The 12,764-nt window shown below is 26.2% G+C and overlaps 1 protein-coding gene across 1 annotated transcript; it reads left to right on the forward strand.

Annotated features, from left to right (window-relative positions):
- The first annotated feature begins 564 nt into the window (after nucleotides 1-564).
- On the forward strand, nucleotides 565-8,569 carry LOC100570368. The gene is made up of 4 exons (XM_029491928.1): nucleotides 565-1,909; nucleotides 5,312-5,792; nucleotides 8,226-8,309; nucleotides 8,386-8,569. The coding sequence occupies exons 1-4, from the start codon at nucleotides 972-974 to the stop codon at nucleotides 8,455-8,457; spliced, it is 1,575 nt and encodes a 524-aa protein (XP_029347788.1). The 5' UTR covers nucleotides 565-971; the 3' UTR covers nucleotides 8,458-8,569.
- The last annotated feature ends 4,195 nt before the right edge of the window (nucleotides 8,570-12,764 follow it).

Genomic DNA, 12,764 nt, shown 5'->3' on the forward strand with positions numbered 1-12,764 from the left:
CATAGTGATAATAGGAAAACTGAAGCTTGACGACGAATGAAACAAATGCTAAATATTCTATTCAATTTTTTTTAATCCAAACTAAACTTTTAAAGACTTAAAAACTTTTTAAAATTTATAATTTTGATGAATTGAAGACGAATAATAAGAAAAATATATTCCCCACAACAGTTTGTTCTAGAAGTCCTCTTTCATAATATAAGAACTAGTAATAGATCTAGTATTATTATGACGGTGGATTATCGTCTAGACGAACAATAAACATCGATTAAATCATATCTTAAATAATAGAACGAATAGACCACACACCACATTATAACCTTTCAACTAATCTATTAAGCATTTGTTTTGGTTCGATTTTCGATCAATTCATAACATAACTGATGAGTTAAGTTTGTATGTAATTTATACTTTAAATAAATAATTCTATAAGAGACTTTTAGAAGAATGTATAATTAAATACTAATAATACATTTTCTAATACAAGAATATTATAAATAATAATTATATGACATTTATAGCAAAATACTTATTTAAGTGTATTAATTAATTTTAGGAGCTTAATTAAAAAAAAAGATAAAACTCTCAAAGAAGATGGTAATATATCTAGAGAAAACTATACGTCTAAAATTGATAAAAGGTCAAAAGATGATAAAAAGTCCAATGATGTTATAACGTCCACAGATGTTAGAACGTTTAAAGATATTAAAACAGCTAAAGAAAATACATCTATAGACGATGATCCTGCTAAAAAGAAACAAAAGCTGGATACAAATGGAATAGATGTTTTGAAATTGGCATTATCTAGAGAGGGTGAGACTAAAGAATGTAAATCACAATTAAAACCCATTAAAGAAATTGATTCTACTGAGAAGGTACCCGTGGAAATAGGTTGCGAAGTTTCTATCAAATCTGAAAATTCTTCAACTAAAAAAGTAAAACCAAATATCTGGGTCAAGGATATTAATAAAATGATGGATGCAGATCAATGCACAAGATGGCTGAAAATGATCAATTTTGTTCAAAAACCCAATCATCAAATAAATAGCATGAAATTACTAGCAGATGATAAACTCTCTACAATCCCTAAAGAAAATGGAGTTAAACCCGCTTTAAAAGTCAATAAAATGAATAGAGAGTATTTAATTAAAATTGAAAAATTATATAAAAAGTATTTTTGCAAATCCGTAATTGATACTATTGTTATAATTGCAAATATTATCAACATAATTGAATTGTCTAACCAATATCACAAAGAACGAATAAATAAATCTTTGAATAAAAGAACTGAAGCTGAAAAACTTAAAGAAAGATACGATGCTAGTCGATTAAATGAAAGGCACAAAAGAATTCTAGGAACGAAGTTTAAGAAAAATTTTAAAGACGTTGTATCATCTTTTGAAGACTCGGAATTTGATTTAGCATTTCAAATGTTTTTTCTAAGTATATTAAGTGTACATCAAGCTTTGAAACAGCCAAAATTAAAAAAAGGTAGCATCTTCAGAAATTTGGTACTTTTACTAAAGGATAATTTGGACAACAGTGAATATCCACAAATATTTTCATTGTTTAATTCAATGACATTTCGACCGAACTGCATCGATTTAATAACTAAAATTGAAGATAATCGAGTTATTGACCCCGAAGTCGTCAATCGCATGCCATTGTTTTTTGAACCATCAAACAATAGTCTGGAATATTTTCAAGCAGTAATTAAGGCTGCAACCACTGATTCGAAAGAAGACCTGGAAATATTAATCGATAATGCTACTTCTCAATGTTTCATTAATTCAATATTTAAAGATCCTGTCGATTCATCAACTGTAACAGAAACCATTCAAAGCACTCTCAACTCAAATAAAATAATTCAACAATGGTTCCTAACCAAAAATCCAGATGGAACTTACCAGTAAGCTTTTTTTTCATATCTAATAAAATATCAGCACTTCGTTGCCCATAAAAAAATTACAACCTTTAAAAAATTGTGATTGTTCAAATTCTTTTGGATGTAACTCGCAACAGTAAGTGCAGTTCAGCCACCCAGACATTGTGCGACAGCATATGAAGTAGATATGTAAATCTAATATATAAAAATGTCATGCCAAAGTGTTTATTATTGAATTCATCCGAAACGGCTTGACTGAAACTAAATAATGTTCTAATCATTAATAGGTGTATAAATCTCTAATGAAATGGATCAAGTATGATAGAGAAAATCAGAATAAACATTTACCAGACTTAATGTAATACTTTTGATTACCAATTGTTTTCCATGAATTTTAGATTCTGAGCGGAGCGAGGAAGCTATTGTTTTTACAATGGTGTTTATTTTTTAATTTAATTTAATTTTTTTTTATATATCCTGTATACAAAATTTTATCTAGAAGGAGTCCTTAGATTTCAACATATAGTACCTTATCTTTTAGCAAATTGGATCAAGATAGTACTTTAAAGAGGTCATTTTTCGATTTTCTCAATATTTATTTAATACCACGGGAAAAACCACCGAAAAATTACGAAAAAATGCTAAAAATGGGATTTTAATTTCTAACGCTTTGTTTATCACCATTGAAACGAATAAAAAATTATAATATTTTAATATTAATTCAACTTACATGATAAAATAAATAATAACAAAATATAAAATATCCAGACTGACAAACCGTCTCCGCTCAGAATCGTTTTTCTTATACAATGATATTATATCATTGAATTCAAGTCTAATACAATTTATTATACAATGACTCAATTGTAATCTACTGTACAGCAGAGTGGCATCCACTTACCTGCTTTTTTGAGTGTATTGTTGATAAAAAAAACCACATTTTAAGTTGTATAACAATTGTGACTATATAATATTTTTATAATTGATTTTCTTATTTTTTCAAAATATTTTTAGTTGGTAGGTAGAAAATATTTACATAAAGCTTATGCTGTTCATACAGTCCTTGGTACTGACTACTGAGTTAGAAGCACCATATTGCACTTGTTGCAGTATGTTTTAATTATGATCAAAAGAGCCAAACACTATCTTCCTCTTTTGTTTAACAAATCACAAATCAGTGGAAAACTATACCAATAATTACATCACTAAATAGTTATGGTGAAACTTATTTACTCGATAATGGTTTGAATCGAAAATATGACCAGGTTTAAGAAAATATTGAGAGTTAATCTTAATACCACCATGATCAATTATGCGACCAAAGATGTTGTTTGGCTCCTTTTTTCAGCACATTTGTTCGACTCTTAGCTCATAATTATCATACTCTTGCTCCCGTTGTAATTCACGATTGAATACATCATGCGTGGATACCAACATGAGTAGCTGAGAGACTAATGTTTGCGTCTCCTTCAGTAGTGATGGCGTCACGCAAGTGGATGTACTCGTAACTTTTGCTGATTAAAACGAATGAGAATGAGACGATCCATTAATATTCAAATTAAAAAAAAATAATAATAAATAAATATTAAAACTGCTACAACCCATAGAAACCATCAATAAACAAAAATTTCTATTGTAAATCTCAAAATGTCTGTTTGAGCACCTACCGGGGGGGGGTGATCAATTACCTTTTTAATTTAGCCTATGAAACTCCCAAAGAATGAGATTTTCTATTGGTGAAAGAATTTCGAAATCAGTTCAGTAGTTCCAGAAATTACCCTTGACAACGATAACAACTAACAACTCCTCTTTATATAATAAAGTATAGAGTGTACATAACAAATCTCAATTGTTTTTTTATTGAATTTTGATTTTTATCAAATATAGATTTTTTTTTCAAATTGTTTTATTTAGATTTATTTTATTCAATTGATATTTATTTTTGTTTAATAACATTTTTTATCAAATATGGATTTTTTTATTAAATTTAGATTTTTTATTGAATCATTTGAAAATTCGCTAAAATAGAACTTTGATTTGGTATTATTTTCTAACTACCAGTGCTTGTTCTGGAACGATCAGACAAATTGGGTGGGTCAAGTTCATAGACGTAACCATAGATACCTACTTTAAACTTTTCATAAATATTTATTTTGTTTTAGCATTCTCATATATTGTAAAATTTTAAAAAAAATGTGTATACATTTTTTTTGAGCTTTTTATAGACATTTATTATGTTTAAATATCTATAAAAAAAAAAATGTTGGATCAAAATACTTCAAAATTTAATACATGTGTTTTTATAATTGCAGTTCAAAAATATTATAATTACATAAGCACGATTTTTTTATAAGAATATTTAAAGTCCAAATTTATCAACGAAAATTATTTTGTAGGTTGTTAAAACACATTTTTTCTTATAGATATTTTATGTTCAATTCGGACTAAATTATACATTTAAACAAAGAATAAAGATTTATGTTATTTTGTTGTTAATTAAATGTATTTTTCGTGGGGAATGGGGATTATAAACTTTTACAATTTTTATTATATTTTATATAGGTACACAATGTTACAATGACATTTTGAATACATTTAGGTTCATTTTATGATATTTTATGTTGTTGTTTAAATAATACTGCGAATCCGCCGTTTATGATTCATACCGTCGGTATTGACCAAAATGTCAAAAATTAATTAAAGTAGTTTATAATATAATTTATATTAAACTAAGTTTAATTATAATATAATATATTTATATTTTATAAATATATTCTATTATAATAATTAAATATTTATATTTAATAGGTAATATTATAAATGCAATATTTTTGGCAAAAATGAATTCAACTTTCTAACTAGGTACCTATAATAGAAATAAAATATACAAAACATAATTTATAATAATATAGATTTCTCACACCATCTTCACTCAGAATCGTTCTTCATATTATGTAAATGTTTATCATTGGATTCAAATTTAACACATATATAACAGCAACTTACTAAATGACTAGGTACACTCGATAACTACTGTATAGCAGAGTGGGTAGGTACTAACTTTCCCACATTTTTCATGGTCTGAATACACGTTTTACATGTAATACCTATTATAGATATACTTACAATCTTTCCCAAATTAATTGCTGTAATTAATATATCAATCAAAGATTTTAAGTTAAATTATATGTATAAACTTTTGGTAACCTTAAATTAATTTTGATTAAGTTGTAATTGTTTAAATACATATCAAAATTATTATTATGAATTAAATCCCTGTTTTTTTTTTAAAGTGACACGTTAATATTTTATTTATTTTAAATTTGAAACTCTAAATCCAAATTACTTCTAACTGGTACAATTATTGCTTATTCCTCCATTTTACATATTTAACTCCAGAATTAATTATTTTTGTTATATTTTTAGAAAAATGGCTGTGGTAAATGTTGATAAGTCCGAAACTATTTGTAAAACTGAAGTAAAACCATTGAGTGTAACGAACCAGTCGTCAAATCAATCATTTTCTTCTCCACTACAAGAGAAAACTTATGTATCTTCTACTTCTAAAGAGATACCAACAAAAAAAGGTTTTGTTGCTACGTCAACTAATTCCCACGATCCTTTGATGCAAGTAACAGCACCTTTGTCAGAGACTACAACATTAATGCCAACAGCAACAACATTAATTGTGGTGCCACAACCACCAATGCAGGATGAAAAATCTGTGGCAAACAGTCATCTTCATAGAGCAGAAGATGGCACTAATGTACTTGATGTTCAACAGGATCAATTGGTTAAGGTGTCAACAGGTCAAATGAAAGCAGAAGTCGATGGCAATAATCCTCAAACAGAGCCCACCGTATTGAATAATACAGCAGTTGTACTAAAGCCAATATCTTTTCTCAAGGTATTTAAAATTCATCAATATCTATACAATTTTCTTCAAACACTTAAATTTACTTATTTTTATAACATAATATTAGATTGTGAATAGATGATTTTTCTAAAAATCTGTGTCATAATAGGTACGAGTTTAAAATATTTAATCAATCAATATAATTTGTCAATGTGCTACACTAATTTATAGTTTATTTCATGTTTGTGATTTTCAAAAATTCATATTACAAGTACAAGTAGTAACATGCTTCCAATTTCATCAATAATTCTGAGCGGAGAGACGAATGTATTGATTTTACAATGACGTGTATTTAAGATTCTGACTAGAACGATGAATGTATTGATTTTACAATGATGTGTGTTTTTTTTGTGTCTGTCATCACCTTTTAGGACAGTAAAAGCGCTTCGATTTTCTTCAACAGTATCTTTTCTGATAGGAAAGTGAATCTAGTTCATATTTTGGAGGGTCAAAAGTAAAATTCTTCAAGTAGTTTTCAAAAGTGCCATGAAAAACAAAAGAAAAATTAAGGAAAAACGGGAATTTTTACGCAAAAGATGTTTTGAGAAAATTGATTTTTTTTTAGGTAAAACGTGAAAACAAATGACATGACATTTTCACTGGTTGTTTATATTTCCATTTTATTTACATGATAAAATTTTCAAAATATTTTGATTTGTTTTGAACTGTTTAGGGACATTTTCTATTTCCAATTTTCTTAGTTTTTTTTTTCTATGAATGTCAATAAAACTTTATTTGTTGAGTAAAACTACTTGAAAATTTAATACAAAGCTCCTACTATATTGTTACAATGACATTTAAAAAATGTAAAAAATACATTACAGTTTTTTTTTTTATTAGCATTTAAAGTTCAAAAATTGACAAAATATGAAAAATCACGAAAATTAGCAAATTATCTTTAATTAAGAATTCGTAAAAATTTTTCGTTTTAAATCTAAGATTTGAAAATGTAATACAAGATTCCTGATAATATTTTCTTCCTTTATCAAAAAAAAAATGTCTACAAGAAATTCAAATTAAATTTTTATGATCGTTTGAAATTCATATTTTTACAACATTTGATATTCACTCGATTTCTCATGGGAATATTTTCTTATTTTATTGTAGTTAAAAAACAAATGACTGTAGATATTTGAAAATTTTACTGAATGTAAACATTTTCATTTTTTATACACCATTAAATTTTGAAAATATTTTGACTCTTTTTGAGCTGCTTACGGACATAATCAGTTTTCAAATGTTTTAGTTTTTTTTTCTATAAATATCAATAAAAAGGCTACTGATATATTGTTACAATAGCAGTTGAAAAATATTAAATATACATAGGCATAATTTTTTTTTATAAGCATTTAAAGTTCAAATTTAAATTTGAATAATTATTTTGTAGTTAAAAATGTATAAAATGTTTAACTTTTATATCTAAGGATTTAAAATTTAAAACAAGATTTCATGTAAATAGATAATCCTGTTCTCTAGGAAAATCTAAAAAATACATAAGCACAGTTTTTTTTTATAGTCATTTTAAGTTCAAATTTGGACGAAATTACATATTAAAAAACCTAGAATAACTATTTTTGTTATTTTCTTGAGATTGTATAATATTATTCGTGTGTACTTGAAACTTCTTAAGTATACTATTATATATCTATGATGGTATCACGGCTTGTTGTTGATGTATAACGTGTTATAAGTACCTAATGGATATTGTGATATGATTAATTTGGAATTTATTATAGGTACCTAATATGGGTCAATTTTTTTTTTAATACCATAGATAAGTATATAATATGTCTTATACCTAGACTGACATACCGTCTCCACTCAGAATCGTTTTTCTTATACAATGGTATTATATCTAATACCTAATAATTGATCGTTTACTAATTTTTTTAAATTTACGACTAACGAATGACTTGGACAGCTACCGACTATCGAATAATTCTGTTGACTATTTTTTAAAAATAATCTGGTGTATGAGAATAATCTACTATAATTTCATTATTATCAACTTGTTTTTACTATAAATTGTTTAGATAAACCAAAAAATTATCTGAAATTAAATCCAAAGTTTTTCTGTTATTTAAATTGTGCACTAAACATATTTGGTCCATGATATTGGTATGAAAGATATGGGGCTTAAATGATTAATGATGTGAAAATTATATACTACTTAATTAATATTAATCTATTATCATTTTCATATTTCTAAAACTGTAGAAGTATAATTAGTTTTAAATTATATATTAAATACATTTTATACTTTTGTAGAACTATTTTTATGGACTCTTATTCTTAATATATACATTTCTATTACTCAGAAACTATTAGTTTATAATTTGAATTTAGAAACATCTAAGTATAAAAAAAATATAGCAGTTTATTTTAATATTCTAAAAACATTTTTGTTGTTATTTTTTTTTTTAGTGCCACGCGAGAAATTGCATTAATGCCGCAATATTATTATGCATTAAATGTCAAGCAGTGCAATATTGTTCCAATCAATGCCAAGTAAGAATATTTGAATATATTATATGCTAAATAATTATTATCTTGTATTATTATAAATGTAATTTTCTTCTTTTAGGAACATGACTTCTACGATTGTCATCGAAATATTTGTGAACAACTACAAAATATCAGAAGGGCTCCACAATAAACTTTCCATTTTAGGATTTCCATTATTATTCCTACATATTCATATTATTTCAATGTAATATATTTAATATATTAGTGAATTTTTCGGGAAAATATTTTTCCTTAAAAAAAAAATTAATTATGCCATTATATTTTAATATTTCTTATGTTTTTTAATATTTAATAATTTTTTTAAATAATTTATGATTACGATTTACGTACCGTAAAACTGGGTTATTTGAGAAATATTTCTTTTTTATATTTTTTTTCAGCTGAAAATATTGAACTGATAAAAAGGGACATATATAATATATGTATTGCCTCATTTATCATTGACTAATACTTAATTTTATTTACTACCTACATAGATTTTATGGGTTTCATTTTAGTAGAACTTAGTTTGTTTGTTTTTTTTGTGTTTTTAAAGAATAAAATGTATTATTTATTAATAAATAATATTTCTTAACTTTTTGATTTAATAAATATTAAGTTTAATTGAATAATCATTATACATTTAATAATTTTAATCTATTGATTATGTATACAACGAATCTATTACAGATTCAATCGGAACCGTTTCACGGTAAGTCGGTGTTGACTCAAATGTTAAGAACAATTATCTATTTATATAAGTATGAAAATGGAAATTTTTGTCACGCACATTCATTACATTACCTATTGTTAAAATAGATCAATAATATTATGTTTAAAATAAATATTATTACTAGAAATATGGCATACACATATTCTACAAATATATTTTCTAAAAAAATATAAACAAATCATTGGCACGGTCAAAGTTGGGGAGAACAGCTATAGTAATGTATAAATATCATATACTATACTACTATAGTGGGTTGGGTTAGGACAGTTGTTCCCAACTCAAAACTAGGCATTGACCACTTTTATGAAATTTTCACCGTCAGGGACCTCGATCCCTCGATCCCTCCCCTCTGTATATCACTTATTGTTTTATACTTTTATAGTTTATAGTTTCTAGGTACAAAATAAAATCATAAATGCAGTTTATGTTGTGGAAAAATATTTTAACTTATTTATTTAAAAATTTAATTTAAGAAAAAAGCTGATACACATTCAAATGTTAAATTTAAATGTCTTCATTTGCGGACCACCAGTTGGGAACAACTGGGTTAGGGCATCTGGTATTTAACAAGAACCAAAAGCGAATTGCGTAAGTGGCAGGCCAGTCAGCTGTTTTAAAACTTTGGGCCATCTTTTACAGAAAATTAATAAATAAAATAAAGTCAATTTTTTTATCAAAATACTATTGTAGTTTCTTACCAGTTACCACACTAACTATTTATTATTACAAACTATTACACTAACTATTATTTTACATAAGTTTGATAATTATAAAATACTGGCTATACATTTTAGAGATTTTACTATACCACGTCCAGTGTTCAAAAAAATACTTTTAAAAAGTATTTGAGTAATTACTCAAATACTTGTAAAATAAAATATTTAAAATACCACCCAAATACTATAAAAAGTTAAATATTTGAGTAATATTCAAATACTTTTTAAAAGTATTTGAAATAATCGTAAAACACAAAAAAAAAATTCTATTTAGTTCTTATATAATTTGTTATAATCAAAAATGTGTGTATTACATTTTAAGAACATGATTCGTTCAATAATCAAAATTCTGATCAGTCATATTAGTTTCTTTTTTAGAATTAGTTCCACCACAACAATGGACTTTTCTCTATAAGGGTATATACCTATTACAACTATATATAGGTAAGTATGTATTTGGATATCCCCATAGGCGCAAATAGGAGGGGGGTCAGGGGCTAAGCCTAAAAATGTCCATTTTTACATGTTTTAAGCTTATTCAATATTATCAAAGTAAGGCTTTAGCCCCACCCCCACCCCAAATCTCAAAACCCCATTTGTGCCTATGGGTATCCCCTACCGTCATCGACCGTCGTCGACGAAAAATGATAATGATAATATTGAGAACTATTTTCTTGGTAAATAGATAGTAATAATAATTAATAATAATATTTCCTATTGTTAAATAAATTATAAAGTTAAAGTATAATAACTGTTAAGCAAAAGCTTATTTCATAATATATATATAATATAATATTTTGTTTTAATAAGCTTATTCTGGTACCGACGTACCGTAGTCGTCGACGATTGGAGAAAAAAACATTTAATTAAGCTACTAATCGACGTAAACCGATATCAAAATGGCCATAAATAATAAATAAATAATATAATATTGTTATAACGTCGAAGGATAAACACGACGGCACGGTTTTTTTTATTTAACAAGGATTACAAATAAAAACAAATTAAGAATTAAAAGAATAAAAGAATCTATTCAATAAAATAGTATTCAATAGTAAAAAAAAGTATTTAAAATACCATTCAAATATTTCAAAATAAAAAGTATTTAAAAAAGTATTCAACACGGAAAAAAGTATTTGAATACTTTTACTCAAATACATTAACTCAAATACTTTACAAAACTGACCACGTTCACGACCACGACCGTAAACACTTACATACTAAAAATTAGGGATTTGGCTTTAGCTAACAGGTATTAAGTAAGAAGAACAAAATTTATACGAAGAATTACATCATATAAAAAATATATAATGTATATAATAGGTATCAATAAATAATTGTGTTGGTATAATGATTATTCTTAAATAAATTTAAATAACTTCAACTCAATATTTTCATTATATTATGTTATTTAGGTAGATACACTAAACATAAAACATTATTGAACATTACTGACCCACTCGCCATATAATGTACAATAAAACGGTAAGCACTTGCCTGCTTTTTAGTTTTTAATTCATAAAAAAATTATATAATATTATTAATTACAAATAAAAAACTATATAAAAAGATAAATTCAATTTTTTAATTATTTGATATTATGTTACAAAATCCAATTACCGTGACTCAAGTCTAAAGAAATTAGGCTCAATAAAATAATTAACATTTATTTAATTTTTTTCTGTCTCTGTACAAGCAATATAATTTTTCTTGTCTCGTACTCAGACTGTTAAGTTTTTAACAATAGGGGAATAATAAAAAGTAAAAAGCGTATAAAAACAATACGTTTAGTAAATATATCTCAAAAAATATAATGTATCGTATGAATTCAATTATTTTGAGAAATTAATTTTTTTTAATTTAATTTATCTTAAGCCCGACGACTAAGACCATTCGTTGTTGTAGGGGTCATGAACAGTGGTAGGTAAGATTCGTACGGTAAGGTGTTGTTACGGTTGTTACAGTAGGTAAGCAATGTATACACTTACATTAATACACATGTGTATGTGTTCAATACTACAAACCTGGGTGGTCACCCATCTGGGAACTAGTAGCAGCGGGCGTTACTTGTACATTCGCATTTCGCGCCGCACCAAGCCACAGAAGTTAATTTATATTTATGTCCTTTGTATAATACGTTATGACCTAGTTACCAATTTGTTTTGTTTATTGTTTAGGTTTAAAGTACGTAGGAGGATGGACGTTAGGATACATACTAATATGAAGAAAAAACGATGCCCAGTTATTGAAAATACTACTTACTAAGGGACAAATTTATTTCACTACGTGATAGTAATAAAATTGTGTCGTTTTAGGTGTACCTGCAGGCTACAAGTTAAGATAATCACTGACAAAGCCCCCAGAGCACAACACTATTTAACTAAATCTCAATTACTAACTTTACAACAAGTTATTTATACGAAATATTTTTTACCTGGTACTTCATAAAATATGTTGACATATGGTCGTTCTGGCAATCAAATAGATAATAAAGGCTATTCAAAACTGTTGTCTCATTTTTAATTTAAATCATATAACATACCTATCACATTTGTATTAAAAACAATATTGAACAACGCAACCATGTAACATTGGTTTTAAAATATACAGATAAGCCATAGCAAAGGAGTTTTCAGTGACCAAAATATTGTTTACTTTAGTTGTCTGTAAGTATCGTCCGCTGTTAGGTATCGTACTCGTATACAATTATATTTTCTGTGAAATCAGAATCTTTAATTTAAAATAAATGACTATACCAAACCATATACACAGTATAAAAATAATTATACATATTTAATCGAAACGAAAATAGAATAAGCCGGCACCAAAAATAAAAGCTGGATTTCATTATTTTTTGGCTTTGACATTGTGTATTATCCAGTGTTTATAATTCATCAGAATATTATAAGATTAATTTTTGTTTGCTTTCATATTTTATTCTTAAAAATAATGTAGGGACAAATATAATACGCCCGACAGGCCAGTCGGCGATCTTTGACCAGCTGACCT

The sequence above is a fragment of the Acyrthosiphon pisum genome, chromosome X, assembly GCF_005508785.2.
Source record: "Acyrthosiphon pisum isolate AL4f chromosome X, pea_aphid_22Mar2018_4r6ur, whole genome shotgun sequence".
Lineage (NCBI taxonomy): Eukaryota > Metazoa > Arthropoda > Insecta > Hemiptera > Aphididae > Acyrthosiphon > Acyrthosiphon pisum.